Here is a 21,380-nt window from a genome sequence, read left to right as displayed (position 1 = left end):
CGATCTGTCAACGTCGCACAGGCTGTGAGCACGCTGAAGAGAGATGGATCGCCTCTACAGAGTGTTTATGCTAAGTGGATGGATGGAGGAGAAGAAGGAGATCTCTTTTTTCTGTTCTTTCACCCCTGTTGTGTATAAAGTGAGCGTTCAGATGATCTGCTCAGACGTGTGATAAGCTGATTTGATCAAAGTGAAGAGCTGCCTCACTCTCCTGTTAGAAGCTGTGTTCACATTCATTAAGAAGGCGGTCTCTGGGGGGGCGGGGAACTGTATTACTCTCAGCTTTATCAATGTTGATTAGAGAGGTCAGCAGTCTCATATATATTGATTACATGTCAGACTGAGTTATTGTATTAATGATAAAGCAGTTCTGCCACTGTATTGAACAAATACTCATGAGCTTGCTGTAAAGAGCGAGGACCGTACGCGGTAGTAGAGTTCAGCAGACAGAGGCGTTTAGGTCCATGTCCTTGATTGTCGGTGCTGTTCATACCAAGTCTACCCTTGTTATCAGGATACAGCATCATAAAAAAGCATTATCTAATCTTGCCGGTGTAGTATTGGAACCTGGTGTCAGGCCATGAGCGCAGTTATCAGAATCAGGAAGTTGCTCCTTCCTCGTCGAGTTCAGACCACAGACTGTATAAAATATGGACGTAGTATCTGTGACGTCACCCATCTGTTTCTGAAGCGCTGTTTTGAAGCCAATCGTCCAAGGGAGCCATATTGGAAATGTGAACAATCTAAAGTCTGTTGAGGCGGGCTTTGAGCCTCCTAGCCAACAGCTACAGGGTTACCGCCTGTCAATCAAGTCCGCTGTGCCTCTCATTGGAAGACTCGTAATCTTAATATCTTTGAAATCCACGCATTATGATAAAATCAACCCCCCGTAAAGTGTGTGCCGATCGAGAAATGAGCTATCCAGACTACACTCGTTTTTTGTACCAGGCTGTAAACATGTTTATTTCTGCTGTAAAGATCGTCTTTTTTGAATTGGTGTGTATGTGGTTTCCGGTACTTCTGAAAGCCAGCCTCAAGTGGACGCTCCAGGTACTGTAGCAGTTCTTTGCACATCTGCATTGGCAACATTTCTCGCATCAGAAGGTTGCCGCTTGGTATATAATATAAAGAAAAGGTTACAGCTGGTACAAAGCTCAGCAGTCCACATGAAGACTAAACAAAGTTTGGGGGGCACTGGTGGCCTAGCGGTCTAAGCGCCCCATGTTTAGAGGCTATAGTCCTCGTCGCAGAGGTCACTGGTTCGACTTACGGCCGGTTGACCGTTTGCTGCATGTCTTCCCCCGCTCTCTACTCCCCACGCTTCCTATCTCTCTTCAGCTGTCCTGTCAATAAAGGCAAAAGAAAGCCTCAAAATATAACTTTGAAAACCCCCCCCCAATGTTTGGCCCCTGATTCACACAAAACCAAAACCACATGAACATTTTTGCTAACAGCGAGCAGCAGGGAGGCGTAGCGGTGAGCACAGCGAAGGCAAGAATATCTTCTCATGACGTTTTTGCCGCTTGGTTCAGACAGAGTTTTTCTGTCCTTTTTTCCCCGAGCAGCAGACAGTCACAAGACTGATGACTTTGTAGGTTTAACAGGGAGCTCTTGGACTCTGGGGCTCTGGGGGCCTTAACACCACCATGTTGAAGACATGTGTGAAAGCAGAGCCTCAGCACTCTGAGCCTGGAGGCAACTCAACCTGCACCAAAAACAATTAAGTTGTTAAAACTCCTCGGGGCTCCCTGACGCCTCATAAACAACAAAGCGATCCTCTTTTATTGTTTACCAGCTGACTTCAGAGACCTCCGAGCCACAGTCAGTTCATGTCACTTTTACACGTAGCTAGCTTAAATGATTTAACCAGTGAGGCCAAAATGACAGATCTGTATCCATCTGTCAGGGCTCAGTGACTCGCACAGCCGTCCAAGTGCCGCTCTGTTTATGTAAGCTCTGACTGAGTGCATTAGGGAAGGAGGCCGGAGGAGTCAGGTGCTCCATCGGGGTAGATAAGGATGACCAGGTGTGTTTAACTGCCCTCATCTCCTCCCTATCTCCGTCTCAGGCACCCATCCATTAGGGATCTGCCAGCTCCCTAATGTGGGCGTGTCGCCGCCCCATGCAGAGCGGTTATTTAGAGCTTAAAATAATGGTGATGCCCGCCTCCAGCCTTTTGTGTTTCTGCAGCGATCATGGAGGACAATGAACCCCTCACAGTGCACGGACTAATGAATAAGCCCTCTCAGTCGCACAGGAAGGAGGCCCTTGATGAGAGGAAGTGGAGGGAGAGGGGTCGTTGATGGCAGAGCTTTAGCCAAGTACACACGTCTCCTCTCAGGCAGGAAGGGATGTTTGGCTTGCTAATCTTCCTCCAGTGGCGTCACAGAATAAACCCTCCAGTCCCGTCTTGTTTTTATCTTGCGGGACGAATCATCTCTACTGTCCGTGTCTTCACAACAATACGCTCTGCTGTTCTACATTGACGTCAGCCTCCAATCTCATCTCGGCTCTTACTGCTTTTCAGGCACACAAGGTTCACTTTGGTTCAAGAGCTGCTCACACACTCAATGATGCAACACATAGGAAATACTTGGCTGTGTTTCCCATTCCTCCCTTCTTCGTTTACGTCCTCGGTCTCAGATGCACGCGGTATCAGGGGCTAGTAAAGCTGTGATCATTACAGGTGACACACACACGTGCTGAGTCAGGCCGGTGGAAGTGGCACAGTGCCCTGGTTTCCCCACTGTGGTGTTACATAAAGGAAAGTGAGCTGAGGACAACAGAGTCACAGTGGCCGAGCATGTGCTGCTCTCGCGCTTTTCTGTGAACCCTTTAGCATGAGAGCTGTGACTCATACCCCCCCCCCCCCACCCCCCCCCCCCCCCCACCTCCTTCAGTGAACCGCCACATGTTTCAACCAAGATTCCTGATACATGAGCAACGCCTAAAACTTCAGCCAAGGTCTGCTCAGTGTTATTGCTGGTCATCCAGCTGCTCACGTGCAGAGGGAGGGGGAGGAGGATGTCTTGCAGTGTTCTTTTGCCATTTCCTGCCTCATGAAAAAAAGACACAGAAAGGACAGCAGTGAACTGTAACATGTTTTTTGTTTCGTTTCTGTACGAGTGAGGGCAACAGATAAATGTCACTTCATACAACTATGAGCTCCTGCAGAGTTTGGACCCCCATCGATGGAAAAGTCATCATCACGGTGTTCAATAACAAGTTGTGACCAGCTTGAATGTTTCCTGAAGCGATCGCCTTTGTTTGAAATCAATACGAGCGTCAGTAAGATGTCTCTTTCCTTGTCTGCCCCGCCCATGCATACTCTGAGCGTGTGAGCGAGGGGATGCAGACATCAGTGTTCGATAGATGTTTGCAAAATCATTAAATACAAGAAGCACATGCCTTCAGAAAACTCAGTGGCAGTAAAGTGACGCATGCACAGTCTGCACAAAGGTGTTCTCCCAATACGCCATGCAGACATTCATGGAGGACGAGATGAGCCAGACCTTGTTGCAGTTGCATTGAAAGCAGGGATGATAACACACAGTTTAAGTCTGACAATGTGAGCAGAGGAGATTTTATTCACTGTGAAAAATTTAAATGAGTAGAGGAACACGTCACATGACCTGCTAGTGCACACACCTGGAGTCCTGACCCACAAACACACACAGAAGATGACTACAAGTTGAGTTATTTCCTGATCAACACACCAACCGCACTCTCAGGTCTTCCATACACCTCACTACACCAACCGATCGCTTCACCACCATGGGGTCCAGACCCTTCAGCTGCTCTGGACCCCATCTTTTTAAACTGGCATATTTACTCTGATTACACCTCTTCACTGCAACCTTCTTTTAAAATATATTAATTAAAATGGTTGAAATAAAATAAAATTCAGATAAAATCAGGAAAGGCTAAAAGTATGTTTTCAGACGAGATTTAAAAATGCACCGTTCGAGCCGTGCCATAGATCCATAACGCTATCCTGGATCTGTCAACTAAACTGTGAGATTCCTGACCCTACTGGATTGCAAACTTTTCACCACATATTGAATTTATTTGTGCAAATAATCTTTAAAACCTGAGGTCAAAACTCAGAAATGCATTGAGCAAACAAAGACATGCAGACGCAGCAAGTGTGCAGAAAACTGTCTGCTTGTTTTTGTCAACTTGCATAAAAAGTTGTAACGGAGCAGCCTAATAAAGGATTAAACATAAACAATATTATAACATGTTGCTTATCACTTTTAAAAGGCGATGACTGGATTGCTATCATGCTTGATATTTAGAACGATAGCATCTCCGTGTGTAGGATGCCTCTTATCCTTATAGAGACTTGTTTCTGTATTATATATGAACTAATGCATCTTGTCAGTGCAGCTGAGTGCAGCCCAAGCTAACACGTGTTAAACTGAGAAGGGGGGAGGATGTAGCTACTGTTGACATCCTGTTAGTGCAGCAGGGTGAGCCAGGGGGGGAGCATTCACAGGGGCTCACCACTTCCTGATGACTTAATGACCCCCAGCTTTATTTCTTTTACAGTTTCCTGCAATTTCTCGTAGATCAAAGCAGATAGCAGGCGACCATTACCCTCGTCCCTCCTGCAGGCGTTTATAAATCCATTGTTGATTCCCCCTGTCACTGCTAGCCAGTAGCTAGCTAGGTTGATGGTGGTTTTGTTTCCAGGTTGAGTGTGCATGCAGGTTTGTTGTGTATTTCAGAGTGTGGGTCCTTCCTAAAGAGCATGTTTCTTAGCTAGCTGGATTAAAAGCATGCAGTTGAATACCTGAACAGCACTCTCAGATGTTTCTGTAGATGCGGACATGTTTGTTGGTGTTTCAGCTCAGTAAAGAAGTTCAGGGTTTGCACGAGGAGCAAATCAAGCTTTTAATTTCCACGTCAGGGTCAAGTGAGGACAACAAACAGGAACATAAATAGAGATTGCCTTAAGATCTCAAAATCCCCTTTTTAAATGGCAATCATAACGGTGTGTTATCAAGCATGCAGGGTGCTTTTGTGCGTCGCATCAGTTAACCATAAAAAGGACCCGTGCACATGCTCCAGTCACACACACACACACACACACACACACACACACACACACAATCGCAGCTTACAGTGCTTCTCTGACTCTAAATAGCTGCTGGTGTCCATACATGCTGAATAGCAGCTCGGTTGCTGTTCAGCCCATGCTGCTGAGGAATGAGGCTCTGGTATGCAGCAGAGGAATGCATAGTGTGTGTTGCTGCCTGTGGTTTGGCTGCTGCAGGACAGTCAGGGGTAGCTGTAGCACTGTTGCAGAGCTGTGAGAAAAATGCAACCAAACAGCTCGCGGTGTTTGTGGCAGTCGATGTTCTGCAGAAGAAGTTTTTACACTCAACTCAACTGAAACTTTATTTATAGAGCACGTTTAAAACAACCGGAGTCGACCAAAGATACAATACTACGATACATAAACACAGTGCAAATATATAATAAAATAAGATAGAATAAAATGAATTAAAATGTAATAAAGATTATGCCAGATATCCACTCAACCTTGATTAAAAGCCAGGGAGAAGAGGTGAGTCTTTAGAGAGGATTTGAAAACCTCAATTGATCCCGCAGAGCAGATATGCCAAGGCAGGTTGTTCCAGCCGCCTCAAAGGCTCGCTCACCTTTTGGTTTTAAGCCTTGTTTTGGGGGCGACCAATAACTGGCCAGACGATCTCAGTGTCCTGGCAGGGACATGATACTGGAGAAGCTCAGTCAGGTACTGGGGGGCTAGGCCATTAAGACTGCCTTGTAGCAGAGTAGCTGTGAAACATTTCTGAACAAGTAAACGCAGATAAATCAAGAACTGAGGATGCTGACTCATGATATGATACCAAATACATGGACTACTTAACCATGACGCAGACGGAGTCCTGAGGAAATGTTACATTCAAATTCATGCTAGTTTTCCTTGACTACCAACCCTAGCTTTAAAGGTGACGTGTCATTTGTGACACCACGTGGAGTCATGAAGTTGAGATGCTGTGAGTCGTACTGAACAAGTCAGGACGACTTTATATTGCTGCATGCATATTTCATCACACCCCTAGTCAGTGTCAAACTTTCATCAGATGTGTTTGCTTTGCAGCATTTTTATAACTCCTCGTTTTGATGCTTATTTATTCATTTTCTTGTTCTCTAACCGTCTCTCTCTCTCTCTCTCTCTCGTCCTCCTCCAGCTGTGTGCAGGTAGAAGAGCATCAGGCCACAGACATCGATGTTTACCACTGTCCCAACTGCGATGTGGTACAGGGACCCTCCCTGAGTGAGTACTGCTATCCATCATGAACACCCTGTTTGTTTCCTTTTCAGTCTCTCTCCCTCCGTCCTTCATTTACTCCGAACATGTCTCTCATTCATCACACTGTCCTCTGATTCTGTGCCTCACATTTACATGTCTACCTTCTTTACATTCATCGCCCCCCCCCCTCCCTCCTCAGTCTTTGTATGTTGGACTGGTCCCTGGGGAAAAGGCTGCTCTCTGCTGTGTTGCTCAAGTCTGATTTTTTTTCTTTCTCTAAGAGGGGGTTGGGTTAACCTCGGGCAGCCCAGAGGGCAGACATTAACAGGATAATTGAATGGTGTTGTAAGCCCTCCACTTTGATTGGACAACTCCACCGTCCCCTCCTCTCAGCGCAGGGGTTGAGTAGTGAATTAATGTCCTCACAAAAAGTGGTGCTGATGTGCATAATTCCCCACTTTGTTGGAGCTTCAAGAGGAACATGATACATTTCGAATGAAACAGCCCCGTGAACCTCCGATGTCTCTGTTTCCTGCAGTGAAAAAACGCAACAACTGGCACAGGCATGACTACACAGAGCCAGACGACGGATCCAAACCGGTGCAGGCCGGCACTCCACTGTTTGTCAAGGAGCTACAAAGCAAGACCTTTGCCAGGTAGATATCAGTGTGGTTACATGCACATCAAGACTTGTAAATGTCAATCCAAGCACAAAGAGTCGAGCCTCACTCGTGTATTAAAGCGCATTAAGAGTTCCTCGTAAAGCCGAGGTTAACAGTCCTGTCATGGGTGTTGATTTATCGCGTCGCGCCTACACTTACAGTCTGATAGCTTTACTGGGATAATAAATAAATATACTGTACATGATGATTAGGCGGCTTTATGATGAGGCAGAAACTGAGCTGATGTTTTCTCTTTAAGAAACACATAGCTACACAGAACTTACCTCTGTTCTGTTATTCACTGACATACTGAGCAATGTTTGAATTATTCAAAAGCACAAATAATTGAGACTTTCTTCAACTTGCATCTCACTTTTTGAGGCCAATGGTAGCATTTCACCAATGACCTCAAAAAACAGGAAGCCATGACTCTGTAGCCTGCAGTGCAGAGGTTACAGCTACTTGCATTAGCTTGAATTAGATATGTATGAGATTCTGGAGAAGGATTGTTGACACTGTTAATTTGGTGAAAAGGACTAGGGATGGGCATTCCAAGCCAAAAAGCTATTCGATAATCATTGGCTTGGATTCGATGATTATTCAAATCACACACACACAGACACACGTCCCATTAACAGCCCGTTGGTGGGGCATTTGCGTTAACTAGCAGCAGGATGAGGTGCTGCTCGTACCGAGTACTGACAGCGTCTGTCTCGATCTTTACGTCAGTGTTTCTGTGACGTGCCGCGGTGTGCATGTTTACATTTCACAGCAATGCTCAGTCTCTGGAAATACGTGTGTAGTAGTGTGAGATTCAGAAACGGAGAAAACCACTGAGACTGTCGCTGTTGTTTTCTTCTTCTTCTGCTATTTAATGCAGTTTGCATTCTTCTTCTTCTGTTACTTAATGCGGTTAGCAAACTGCTTTAAGACGCTATATAGCCACCGTCTGGCTGGAATACTGTATTACAGCCAGACACTGGTGAAAACGATGAAAAATTGTACTTTTAAAATGAGAAAATATTCGAAGTATCTCTTCGATTTTTACAAAGTGAACGAATATTCAAATATTCGATAATCATTGCCCATCCCTAATAAGAATATGACTATAAAACACTTTGCAAACATCATAAAGACAAAACGTGAAATAAGCAGCAGCACAACAAATAATAAAACTAAAGTTAGCTGTGTTGTTGGTAAGCAAGCTGTTGCTAAAGTTGCTGCTGCTAAGCTAGCATTAATTTAGGACCTGTGTCCACTAACAACCTCAGTTTCCAAGCTATGTTACGAAATCGTCGAATAGATGCCAATGACTATTGAATAGTATTTTGGCTTGAAATGCCCATCTCTAATTACAACAGTAGGAGCTCTAGAGTGTGGTTAGTTTCTCACCATTATTGCTGACAAAGTCGATATGAAAAGCCCCGCCTCTTCTTGGATTTGATTGGTCGGTAATCCAAAAGTGCTGAGACAAGCTGTTTTCAACTTAAAGCGCTGAGATCACAGGAACAAAAAACAGCTGCTACTGAAGATGCTGAGCACTGAAAACGCCAAACTGCATTAGTTGTGTTTGGAGAGGGACGTCAGTGGACACAGGCCCTAAAGACAAGACACATTCCAGTTTGAGCACACCTGCTCCGTAAACTCATAGATGTCCTGCTGTTATCACATTATCACTTCTAAACTAGACAGAACACTAAATGCATGGTGGGACATTTTATATAGATTAATATCAACACTGACAGATGGCAGACAATGCTTTTTATTTATGTATTTAAAGAGACAGTGCTGAGGTATGAGCTGAATTTGCAAAAAAAGAGTCTTGTATTAAACTGCATTTAACCCTTTGTGATGACTGGCTGCTTCACCTTCAGTGCTAGCTTAAATCATCCAATTCTTAGATTAGTTTGCTTTAAATGTTCTGTTTAAGTCATAAACTTGGAAAAGATGAAGATTAAAGAACCTGTCATGCTCTTGTTTCAGCGGTGAGGAGATCATGATGCGGATGAAGGGCGAGCAGGTGACCCCCAGGTACCTGGAGAGACACGGCTTCCACTACCCCATCCAGGTCACTGAGATGGAAGGACTCGGACTCAAACTTCCAAGTCCTACCTTCTCTGTGAAAGACGTGGAGCAGTACGTGGGTAAGTCCACTTAATAACACACAGGCTTCATTCTGCAGTAAAACAGTCACAGTGAGCTGTATCAAATTCACAACAACGCATTAGTGTCCATCCTCTGGGAAGGATGTGGGCTCCGTGATAGGAACACACAGCAGCCCTCAGTTTGCTTAAAAGCTGATGAAACCACCCAACACCAGGCTGCTAAGTGGCCCTCGCTGAGCCGGCACCATCTGTGTGTGTCAATACGGACAGGTTTCCAGGTTCATGGGGTTTTAACCCACTTATCAGGCATCAGACGACGGCTGAATGACTTCTAAATGAGTGACGTCTTGGCTTTCACTGCTCTCTATACGACCACGATGCTCTCTTATTGAAACAGCCTGCCACTTCCCAGCTCCAGTTACAGGCCCATTACCAAGCCCACTGGTGTCTTTATCATTAGGGTCAGATTACAGACTCCCCCTCGCTCACTTTATCTCGCTCTCCCATGCCCTATTGAGCATTAAGCCCAGGCACAGGTGTTGTGACCGGGGACTGAGTGTCGGCTTACGTTTTCTTACAGTTTGGAGACAATGGGACAACAGGAGTGAACGCTGATGTCTCCTGTCTCAGTGGGGTCAAAGCCAACTTAGTGTGTGGTCAGTCACTGAGCTACAACTAATGTTCAGAGGAGTCTTATAATGAAGTATGCCCTCATGTCAGCTGTATGAAAGAGACACCAAGACATTTAAACCTCTTATTGTTTTTATTCAGCGTCTCCTGAAGAATTATTCTGCACCTGTGGAGGCTGCAATAAATATCAAAGTACTTTAATGAGCTCAACTTAACTTTTTTCACACCCCCTTCTTTTTTAAACACAGCAGCTTGTCCTGCCCCACCTCCTTCAGTTTCTCAATCAATCTTTATTTGTAAAGCGCCAAATCACAACAAACATTATCTCAAGACGCTTTTACAAACATAGGAGGTCTAGACTGTACTCTGTCAAATTCTGAACAGGGACCCAACACCAAGACAGGGTAACACTCAGTCTTACACCACCTTAATCCACCATGATCATTGCACCTTGCAGTATTTAGCTAGTTACAGCGGTAAGGAAAAACTTCCTTTAACAGGCAGAAACCTCGAGCAGGACCAGACTCATGTTAGATACACATCTGCTGAGACTGAGTTGGGGTTGGAAAGAGGGATAGAGGAGAATAAGAGAGAGAGGGAGTGGTGATAGCGATGGGACGAATAGTAGTAGCTGTTGCCGCTGGAGTCCAGCACGTCCGTATCAACTGGAGTCTGGAACTTCCACAGCAGCTCAGAGGAACCTACGAGACAAGGGAGCTCAGGGACTCCAGAAAGGTCTATGGTTAGTAACTTTAATGGGACAGGTAGAGTTAAAGTAAGTAATGGGGGGAAGGGGGTGAGATAGGATCCCAGTGTGTCAGTTCCCCTGGCAGTCTAAGCCTGTAGCAGCATAACTAAGAGCTGGTCCAAGCCTGACTCAGCTCTAACTATAAGCTTTATCAAAAAGGAAAGTTTGAAGTCTAATCTTAAAAGTTGAAGGGGTGTCTGCCTCCCTGACCCTGACTGGTACATGATTCCTAAGGAGAGGGGCCTGATAACCGAAGGTTCTACCTCCCATACTACTTTTAAAGACTTTAGGTACAACCTGCAGACCTGCATGCGTTTTATTAAGACACCCAGGAAACAAGCCTATCACTTGGTTCTCCGTCTAGGTGTGGACGAGGCTCGTTAATGACGTAACGTTTAGCAGCGATCCAAAATGAAGGTAGTGCGGAGTGACATCGGCCGCAAGTGGCGCTCGTAATTTTTAAAACATACGAGAAGGCTCATAAATAACGTGACACATCGCATTTCAATCAGAGCATTAACAGGGGGGCTGTCCTGTGGTTCATTAATCACCTCTCTCTCTTTACAAATGGTTTAGATATATGATTATAATCACACCTGGACGTCAGGTGTCTGAGCGGCCGTGGAGCTGGTTCAGTTTGGTAAATCTGGGTGTTTATTAAAGGTTCGTCTCGTCCTGTCGGCTCTGAAGTGGCTGCTGTTTGAACTCGGTGTTGGGTGCTTTCCAGGCAGCTTTGTTTCTCGCTGTGTGACTGGCTGCCTCTGCTCCAGCTGTTCTCTGTCATCAGACGCTGGCCAGCTGGGCCTTCAGAGGTGTGTGGGTTTCTCCCTGTGTGTATGAGTGTGTGTGTGTGTGGGAGAACACGCAAAGGGGTAATAAAAAAAAGGTGAGTGGGAGGGGTGTGTGGGGAAATACAACAACCAGCTGTCTGGCTCCACACGCTGCACCCCGCTCTTACTTCCGGCCCCATGTGTCACCAGAGTGTGATTTGTAGCGTCCCAACTGTTCGCTGCTCGCCGCGAGTCTCTCTCTTTTTTCTTCTTCCTTTTGAAGCATCTGTTTTCTGTCTCATACGCTCCACATGAAGCCTGCACGCTCTCTCTCTCTCGCTTTTATACACGAATTTCTCTCTCCGCCTGATTCAAGGTCTCCCACGCACACACAGCGCGCTGAACACACCGGCCCTCTCACCTCCACCCACTCCTCCTCCTCCTCAGGGACTGGTGGTCTGGACAGATTGACAGATTGTGTCTCTCGCCCCCTCCCTCACTCTGCCATACTGGTGCCAGTTTCCCTCAGGGCTTGATCTCTAAAAGCACATGGAGATGCCAGCAGGGCGCCGACCCCCGTGAACCCCACACCCACTCAGACGGCAATTAAAAAGTTTAGAATATTTTCATTCAGGAGTCTCTCAACCCTTCGTGTGATCATAAACGACTTAAACGCCTCCTTCCTTATGTTTCTCAGGAGGGGACAAAGTCATCGACGTGATAGACGTGGCCCGGCAGGCGGACAGCAAAATGAAGCTCAGCGAGTTCATCAAGTATTTCACCAAACAGCATCGACCGAAAGTCCTCAACCTCATTAGCCTGGAGTTCTCTGACACAAAGTAAGCTCTGCTCCAGTCTGGATGACTTAAAGAAACATGACAGTTCTTACTCCTGAAAGTTTAAATCTCAGATCTTCTTGTTGTCGTTTGTTCTCTAAGTTTTAACCCCTTTTTGTTGCTCTGCGCTTGCTCAGGATGTCAAAGCTGGTGGAGGTTCCTGATGTGGCTCAGAAGATGTCCTGGGTGGAGAACTACTGGCCCGACGACTCCTTCTTCCCCAAACCCTTTGTCCAGAAGTACTGCCTCATGGGGGTCAAGGACAGCTACACAGACTTCCACATAGACTTTGGAGGCACCTCCGTCTGGTACCATGTTCTCTGGGTAAGAACTGAGACACCTCTGATCTGTGGTTAACCATGCTGCCTAAAGATAAGAGTTCAGATACAGAAGTCTTTAATGACAGGCTGTCACATTTACTTAAAGGTTACATGCTCTTCAATCACACTCTCTCATTAATCAGCTCCAGGGGCATCCCTGTTGTGGTCGCAGTGACATTTACTTCAGTGTGTTTGTGGGCGTTGACAACAGCAGCGTTACCACGGCTGCCATTTCCAAATCCATGTGTCACCAAAGGGCTCTGACTGTTTCATCAAAACTCCTACTCGTGTGCCTTGCAGGGTGAGAAGATCTTCTACTTGATCAAACCCACTCCCGCCAACCTTGCACTATATGAGGCATGGAGCTCCTCGCCCAATCAGAGCGAAGTGTTCTTTGGGGATAAAGTGGACAAGTGCTACAAGTGTGTCGTGCCCAAAGGAACCACACTGCTCATCCCTACAGGTCAGTGGTTTTTGATTTTGTGAAGTGCTTTGAGTGTCGGTCAGCAAATACCTGTCCAGAAACCTGAACTAGAAGACTCATGATCTGGATGTTTGTTCCAGCTACACATCCGCCTGGAGCTGCTTTACATGATGTAAAGATTTGATTGGTTGTTGCTTCAGGAGGCGTTTTTGATTGCAGAAAACAAACCAAACACTTCTCCAACCAATATCTTTCCAGCATGCCTTGGTGTCAGCAGGAAAATAGGTCCATATGGAGAGCAAAAGCATTCCTCCTGCTTTTGCTCTCCATACTGACTGTTTTCCCTGCTGACACCAAGACGTTTTGGTTGGTTGTTGCTTCTGGACTCCTTTTTGATTACACTCTTTTAACAGAAAACTAACCACACACTTCTCTGACCAATATCTTATCAGCACGTCTTGGTGTCAGCAGGAAAATCAGTGAATATGGAGAGCAAAAGCAGGAGTGATGCACACCACTGAAATCATATCCCAACTCTTATTGGCAGTTATCAGACAACTATATTTATCTCTATGAACAAATGTCTTCTTCCTCAAGTTCAGCTAGCAAACCATTCTATGTGAAAGCATCAACTTGAGACTAATCTGCTCGAAGCTGTGTTGCAAAAGCCCGTCAGAAGTTAGAATCCAGACTGAAGCGTCAGTGTGTCTGTTGCACTGAGACCTACCTGTAATTAAAACAGATGAACAGACACTAATCACGAGAAGGCGGACATGAAAACATGTGTAGAAGTTGCAGATGTAAACACAGCTTGGAAAAGGAAGTCTTCGCTTGCTTCCACCTGAGTCACTTCAAATGTGGCGTGTGTTCCCAGAGTCTTATATCCGTTCTGATGATTGCAGACGTGTTCCAAGATCGCACGAGCCGGAACACATTTTTCTTAAATGGCACGTCTGCAAACATAGGATTGTTCCACAACAAAAAAATCTGTGTTTACACCACATGCCCAAACACACAGATCACATGACCGTGTGTGAATCATGCAGGCACATGCTGTTGTTGTAAACATGGGGCTGAGTAGTACGATGGTTGGTTGCAGGAGATATTACAAAAAAAGAGCAAAGCTGGTAAAAATGTGAGAGCAGAGATCTCTTTGTGAGAACTGACGGCTTAATGAAAGTGTTCCTGAAAGTGAACACTAAATTAAGTCAACGTGGAGACTACTGGGACCCAAGGTTTACGGCCAGATTCCACCAGATCCGTGACTCTGATCCGTCAAGGCACCGGATCTGATAGGTTTCTATTCTAGTCAGTGTGTTAACTCCCACTGGATCCGGCTGCGTCTCTGCGTCTCTGATCCGGCAGGTCAGAGCCCTTGGGATCAGATACGCAAGACTTCTATTTTAGCCGGATGCCGGAGCACGAGGCATCAATCTCAACAGAGCAGATGGAGCGGGACAGGAAGTCAGGCACCAAAACAAAATGAAAACATCCGGTTAATTTTCAGAATAAAACACTCTGTGTTATCACCAGATCGTATTTCACTTAACTATGACAACAAAATGTCATTTTGAGCGGTGCCAGGCCTGGAGTCATCAAGTCAGAGGTTTTCAGAGGACCAGAAAGACAACATGGATGAGGAGAGGAAGAGGAGTATCCTTCATTCAGTATTTGCCGCAGGAAAACCTCAGTCACATGACTCCAGATGTCCGGTGGTTTGGCTCCATGCTGCGTTCTGAAAACGCAACTGGTGGGTGTTGACGGATGAGGGAGCCGGACCGCAGCGGATCGGAGATGGACCGGACACGGATCTGGTGGAAGTCCTGTGTTAGTCCCCTCCGGTGCACGTTGAAATCCCTCCTGAAGACTGACAGTTAAACAGTGTCAGCAGCACCTTTTTTAAAAGCCACTCTCAGGGTTTGAGAACATAAAAACACACTGGACTGTGCGTGTTCACGTGGAAACAGTGTTTTGTTCTACATCAGTGTGGATGAAGCCTTTGAATTCAGCATAATCACCTACTCTGTGGTTTCTGAGCACAGTCCATATCCCACACAGAGCTACCTGTCACACTAATGTTATATCATTGTAGCTGTCTGACTAACTCTTCTACATCCAACCAGCTGAGCTGTTGTTTGGATTTGTTTGTCTTCACTGCTGCCAGGAAAATACAGGCCTGTTCAAGGTCCTGTGTCACTGCCAAAGGAAAATAACAGAGAGGGAGTTTCCTCCTGAGCAGCAACCCAAAGGTTTCTTAATGATCATAATTAGGATGGAAAAGTGAAGAGGAACAGCACTCTTATATAATACAGAGACAGTAACAACACTCCTGCACGTGACTCAGCAATGCCGCATTCCTTCGGCTCGCAGTGCAGTCAGAACTTGTATTAGTATCAGTGACTGTGAAATGCTTTCCCTCTAATGTCTTCAGTCATCCCTTCATCGCTCTCACAGTCGACTTTTTAAGCTCCTTTTGCATCCACACAGCCGAGCTCAGCTCTGGACGTCCTCACTCAGCCTCAGAGCCGTGCCGTCTCAGCAGGCTGCAGCAGCATTGTGAAGGAGAAGGAGAGAGGGTGTGGAGAGGTGGGAATTAAGTGGGGGTCAGAGAGCTCAGTGGGTCGGTCAAGCAGGGCATTATCAGGCCTGTCTGTCAGACTTACACCAACCCCCCCAGACTCTGCTTTCTCTCAACTTTCTTTGGTGTGAAGAGCTGTGTTTATCCGAGCGGGAACACAGCATCCAAACAGACAACCTAATCCTCCTCTCTAAGCCTGATTCTGGGACGATAAGAAGAAGCGGGTTTCAGTCGTAAACATGTGGGCTGTTTGTGAAAACATCTACCAATACTCATGTTCGTCCCTCTGAGCCAAACATCAGGAGTGTTTAGCATTAAGTGGTGACGTTGCTGCCCTCTCTAAGCATGTTGTTGTTGTTGTTGTTAAAGTTGGACTGTGGATGAGTTGTGTAAATGCCTGTGCTCTGGTGCCCCCTACAGGCTGGATCCATGCTGTTCTCACCTCTCAGGATTGCATGGCATTTGGAGGGAACTTCCTTCACAACCTCAATATTGGCATGCAGCTCAGGTAAACAGCTTGAATTAAACAGTTCTTTATTGAAAGGTCATTCAGACTCGACTCAAGCTAATGGATTTGTTGTTTTTAAATCATGCAGGTGTTACGAGATGGAGCGTCGTCTGAAAACTCCAGACCTCTTTAAGTTTCCGTACTTCGAGGCCATCTGTTGGTATGTGGCCAAGAACCTCCTGGAAACGCTCAAAGGTAACTTCAGCGTCAGTACGTACAAACAACAAAGACTAGAGGGTGTCATATTATAAGGTTTTATACATCAGAGCTGTTAGAAGACAAAGCAGACAGCAGGATGAGTGTGAGAGGATGATAGCTGAAGGGAGCGTCAGTTCAGTGTTTACAGTTTGAAGCTCCTGTGAGGAGTTTTTGATGATTATGAAACCAAGCAAAATGAATACAGATGACTCTACGTGACCTACGAAACTAAACAAGACCATCAGTGACAGATTGATGTTTCCTGTACTGTAAGGATGTAAGGATACACTCAACTTACGATTAGATTTGAATCCTGATTTTTGGTTCACGATACGATTCACTCAAGATTCTATAAAGTTTTTCAAGAAAACTGTGTTGAACTCAAAATTTAAAAAACTATTATTTCATTTCAATTCTCAGATATGGACAGTTGCAATATATATTTTTTCTCTCATATTTCTTTGTAAACAAAGTCATCCTTCTTCATTTTTAAGGTGTGTTGAAACCAGCTTCATGTGCAGTTGTCCGGCATGTAGAGATATCATCGGCCAAAATGTCCGGCGGTAAACATACTAAATATAAATAACCATATTGCTCATAAGTTAAGCTGAGGGTTTTACCCTTTAAACTGCACGTGAAAAAGTGGACTAATCTTAGATTCAGAGTCTACACTTTTACATACCAACACTCGTTCATGACCGGACAGTGAAGCAGCAGATTTTTTTGAGTGTTACCCAAACGCCACACGTCACGTTTACTGATTGACAGCGGCACGGAGAAAACAGTCGGACCCGAATGCTCAAAAACATCAGGAGAACTTAAACGTTTCTCCACTGATGATGGACGTGTGGAAATGTGTGTAACCAGCTCCTACTTTGACCAGTTTACAGAAGGTTATGATGCTTTATGAATAGTTCAATCAAGTTTAGCCTCCCAGGATGATGAGATAATCACTGATGGCAACCTTCCAAAATGATTAAATGGGGACTGATAGCGTCCACGTGGATTACTCCCTTCAGCGCAGTGTGCAGAGGACATTATCCGAATGAATAATAATTACACTGAATAAATATCCCGTTTACACATCTAAATATCTCCAGCTCCTCTTAGATCCTCCGGCAGGCTGCTCCATCGCCTCTGAGTGTAGTGGCTGAAAGCAGTGTCACCAAATGTTTTTGTTCTCCTCTGAGTAACAGCTAAAAGAGAGGAGCTGGAGGATCTGACAGACCTTCCTGGTTTATACACTGAAAGCATCTCTGATATGTAGTCTGATGCAAGGCCATGCAGTGCCTTAAAAACTAACCAATGTAAAGATTTTAAAACAGGTGTTATGTGTGCTCTCCTTGCTGCTGCTGCATTTTGTGTTAACTGCAGTTTGTTAATTGTGAAGAAGACACAAAGTCAGTGAAATGCCAGAGTTTAAACATCTGATGAGGAAACTTTGTTACTAATTTTTGTCCCTTCTTTCCATCTCAGAGCTACGAGAGGACAGCTGTCCGCCTTCGACCTATCTGGTGGAGGGAGTCAAGGCTTTAACCGGTGCACTGAGGACGTGGTTGAAAAGAGAGGTGAGTGTGAGCTTCTGCGTTCTCACGGTCGTCTCTGCAGCTTGGATGGTTTTGTTACACGGCGGTTACTCCTCCTTATCTGCTGGATGTGTGTCAGAGGACAACGACAGACGTCTCTCTGTTCTCGTCCTCCGCCTGAATGTGGTTTGTCGCTGCTTTGCAGGTGACCTTGCCCAGCAGTGAGGTACCGGACAATATCAGGCCCAACCATCTCATTAAAGAGCTGACCAAGGAAATCCGCTACCTGGAGGTAAGGAGGGACAAGGAGAGAGGAGGAGGGAGAGTTTGAAAAGGAATGAATGTGTCAGCTCTGAGGAGAACGAAGGTTTAAACAGATACAGGGATGCTTCCTTAAAATACTGTGAATGATGATATGCCCCAAATGGGATTTTCATGATCTGTCTCTCTGCATCACGTGAAGCTACACAATCAACACCGTGTCACCCTGTTTGGATGAAATGTAACTCCTCGCTGTCTCACATCCACAGGAGGAGCCAGCCAACGGTAGCAAGCCAGTGAAATCTCAGGGAAGCGGGTGCGCAGTAGCGTCCGGGTCAAACGGCTGCCCGGCCACTCGCTCCACTCTGGAGAGGCTGTGCCAGGCTCGTCGGGCGAGGAGGGCTGCCAGGAGGCTGAGGGAGCAGCAGCGACAGGCCCCCAAACTGCCCACCAACCTGGACATCCTGGAGCGGCACACCAGGGAGGTGCTGAAGCGGCTGGAGGTGGGACCGCTGGAGGAGGTGAGCGTCACAGAGCGGATAGACTGTAGACACTCGATGCCGTAAAGCTCTTACAGCGTGTGTTCATTGACTCTGTTTCTTCTCCTATAGGATGAAGCGTTTTGTGCCAAGGTCCACGGGAAGCTCAACAAAGTGTCAACTGCATCGGCAGCTGCTGCAGAGTCTCTGGACAACAACCACCTGCGACTCATGCTGGTCAACGGCAGGATTATCAGGTGATGATGATGGACCACTGCATGTAGCTCGCTGCACAGCAAAATCTGTAACATGATGCATGATGGAGACGACCTTAAAGAAAAGTTCTATCAAAGTGAGAAAAGTCAGGCACGGAGGAACTTCAATGTTTCGGAGGAACCAGGGTCTAAATTTAGTTCAGGGGTAGTACTTTTCAAAGGTCCCAGGACTTTCGGGGGGCAGGGCCCCCAATGCTGAACGTATCTGATTGGTAGATTAAGCGCAGTGTTTTTATTCCGCCCGCCTTCCACAATAACATCACACACATCTGTGATTCACTTGATTTCTCTTTCTTTCATTAGTTATTATTTGTTCTATCTTTTTTGTATGTGTGTGTACTTTTCAAAAGAAGAAGCTGTGATTCTCTTGATTTAGCAGCTTGTAACAGTAGTCTTCTCTCAGCCCACCGTGAATGCGTCTCTCCCGGTGTTCCGGTTTTAAAAGTGACCCTGTAAACTGGAGACCTCCAGCTGAACGTGTCAGTGTTTGTGGAGTTTACACAGCTGTTGAAACACAGAGGGAGTTCCTGGGAATGCAAACTAGTTTAGTTTTTTATTAAGATTTCAAAATATCCTCATCAGATATTTAATGATCGTCTAAAGACGTTTCTGAGGGATGCATCCGGCTGAAAGTCTCCAGTTAACAGGGTCGCTGTTTAAACCAAAACAACGGGCGATCTCTGCCACGGCTTTTTGAGTTCAAAAGGATTTTAAAGCCGTGTTGAAACCCATCTGTGATGAAATATAGCACCATCTAAACTTTAAAAACCATAACACTGGGAAATACAGACAACAATGGGGGCACAGGAACCTTTTAGTTCAGGGTAAAAGACCCCGGAACTCTTGGTCGAAATGCACCTGAAGGAAGACGTTGTCACATTACCCCCCTTCATTTAAAGGCAGAAAGGTGCAACATTCGTCCCCGTTAATAAAGATATGAAAATAGATAAATCTCCAGTTGTGATGATTTACATGAATAAAACTGAAAACTTTCTGTCAATCCTAAATATTTCTTTCTTTTTGTGTGTGTTCAGAGATTTACGGCAGCCAGCCATTAGCCCGGTGAAGACGGAGGGCGAGAAGTCATCTGACGGCCACGACCCACCAAAGAGCTGTGTGGATGTGAAGTTTGAGCGGACACAAGAGCAGCACAGCATGGTGGAGAAACCCATACTCCTCAGTAAGTCTTCAGCTTCTGCTGAAATATTAAACATACTTAACACTTGAATCTGTCGCTGTGTGCTCTGTCAGCGCCTGAAGCTCACGCTGTGTGTCCTGTGTTCATCAGGGGGTCTGGAGAGGATGAAGACTGAACTCAGGGAAGAAGTCTCAGGACACTCAAGTGTGTCAGACGGGGAGTCGGACAGCGACTCTCGCGCAGAGGTAAACCTTAGAGCACTGAACACTTTCCTCAGAGTGAAATAATCTCAGATATAATCTCAGAGTTCTGGAATGAAGTTAGTTTTCTGTAATAATTCACGCTATGATCTCTGCTGCATCCTTTCTCATCGTGTCATCACTTTGTCCGTGTAGCCTAAAGCATCGTCTTCATCGTCGTCATCATCATCGTCGTCGTCATCATCGTCATCATCGTCGTCGTCTTCGTCTTCTGGGGAGGATTCCGAGAGTTCCCAGGAGGAAGATGAGGACGAAGAGGAGAGGAGGAGCTCGTCTCAGCAGAAAGGCTCAGGGCACACTATCGAGCTGGACCAGTCGGGCCAGAAACTCAGGCACAAACACAAACCACTCAAACGGTGAGTGAGCAGAAGAGCTGTGAAATAAAGCTCATGATCATTGTTCATCTTCATCATCTTTATCATCTGTCCTGTGTGCTCCCCACAGAGAACGTCCTACCTCACCCAGCACAGCAGAGGCCATTCAGGGGATGCTGTCTATGGCTGGTCTGCTGTGCTCCTCTGAGCCCGAGAAGGTAGCCTCGTCCCAGGAGTCCTGGTGGTCCGGCTCCGGCCAGTGCTCGCCGCGGGACCAGAGGGAGGCGCCGAAGCACCGACTGCAGGGGGATAAGAGCCCCATGGACAGCCAGGGCAACAGCAGCGAGGCCTGGGACAATCAGGGGCTCCCCAGCCCTGAGGCAGATTACCAGTACTGTGACCCCTCCATGTCTCCACCTCTGCACCCCTCCAAGAGGCACGCCCCCAACCCCCCACCCATCAGCAATCAGGCCACCAAAGGTTTGACACTCACGTTAACAGTAGTTTTCTCTCAGCCCACCGTTAATGCGTCTCTCCCGGGGTTCCGGTTTTAAAAGTGACCCTGTAAACTGGAGACCTACAGCTGAACGTGTCAGTGTTTGTGGAGTTTACACAGCTGTTGAAACACAAAGGGAGTTCCTGGGAATGCAAACTAGTTTAGTTTTTATTAAGATTTCAAAATATCCTCATCAGATATTTAATGATCGTCTAAAGACGTTTCTGAGGGATGCATCCGGCTGAAAGTCTCCAGTTAACAGGGTCGCTGTTTAAACCAAAACACCGGCCGATCTCTGCCACAGCTTTTTAAAGCCGTGTTGAAACGTCTTTGCTACTCACGCTTATCTCCTCTCGTGTTGATTCAGTGAATCCATCTGTGACGAAATATAGCATCTGCTTCTATGGTGTCATCTGTGATGAATGGCATTCGTCTTTGTTTTACTGCCCTCTACTGGTCTGGTGGTGTAGTGCAGTTACTTTTTTTTTCTCCATACGTCACTGGCCTGATTTGCACAATCTACCCGGGACTTCAGCCCGCGGTCTAAACACAGACTACAATGGGGGCAC

The 21,380-nt window shown here is 46.1% G+C and overlaps 1 protein-coding gene across 1 annotated transcript in view; it reads left to right on the top strand.

The window, feature by feature from the left end:
• The window catches only part of kdm7aa (lysine (K)-specific demethylase 7Aa), a 31,538-nt gene that overhangs the window by 5,305 nt on the left and 4,853 nt on the right, over positions 1–21,380 (top strand). The window contains exons 2-17 of the mRNA XM_034673313.1: positions 6,222–6,307; positions 6,822–6,939; positions 8,929–9,089; positions 11,896–12,037; positions 12,172–12,358; positions 12,655–12,817; positions 15,777–15,864; positions 15,953–16,059; positions 17,539–17,630; positions 17,794–17,880; positions 18,119–18,370; positions 18,461–18,585; positions 19,638–19,783; positions 19,892–19,986; positions 20,137–20,357; positions 20,446–20,795. Of these exons, the coding sequence (XP_034529204.1) occupies positions 6,222–6,307; positions 6,822–6,939; positions 8,929–9,089; positions 11,896–12,037; positions 12,172–12,358; positions 12,655–12,817; positions 15,777–15,864; positions 15,953–16,059; positions 17,539–17,630; positions 17,794–17,880; positions 18,119–18,370; positions 18,461–18,585; positions 19,638–19,783; positions 19,892–19,986; positions 20,137–20,357; positions 20,446–20,795 (2,420 nt within the window). The remainder of the gene's footprint in view (positions 1–6,221; positions 6,308–6,821; positions 6,940–8,928; positions 9,090–11,895; positions 12,038–12,171; positions 12,359–12,654; positions 12,818–15,776; positions 15,865–15,952; positions 16,060–17,538; positions 17,631–17,793; positions 17,881–18,118; positions 18,371–18,460; positions 18,586–19,637; positions 19,784–19,891; positions 19,987–20,136; positions 20,358–20,445; positions 20,796–21,380) is intronic.

The sequence above is a fragment of the Notolabrus celidotus genome, chromosome 21, assembly GCF_009762535.1.
Source record: "Notolabrus celidotus isolate fNotCel1 chromosome 21, fNotCel1.pri, whole genome shotgun sequence".
NCBI lineage: Eukaryota > Metazoa > Chordata > Actinopteri > Labriformes > Labridae > Notolabrus > Notolabrus celidotus.
The sequence above is the reverse complement of the archived record's forward strand: the minus strand, read 5'-3'. Positions and strand labels throughout refer to the sequence as shown.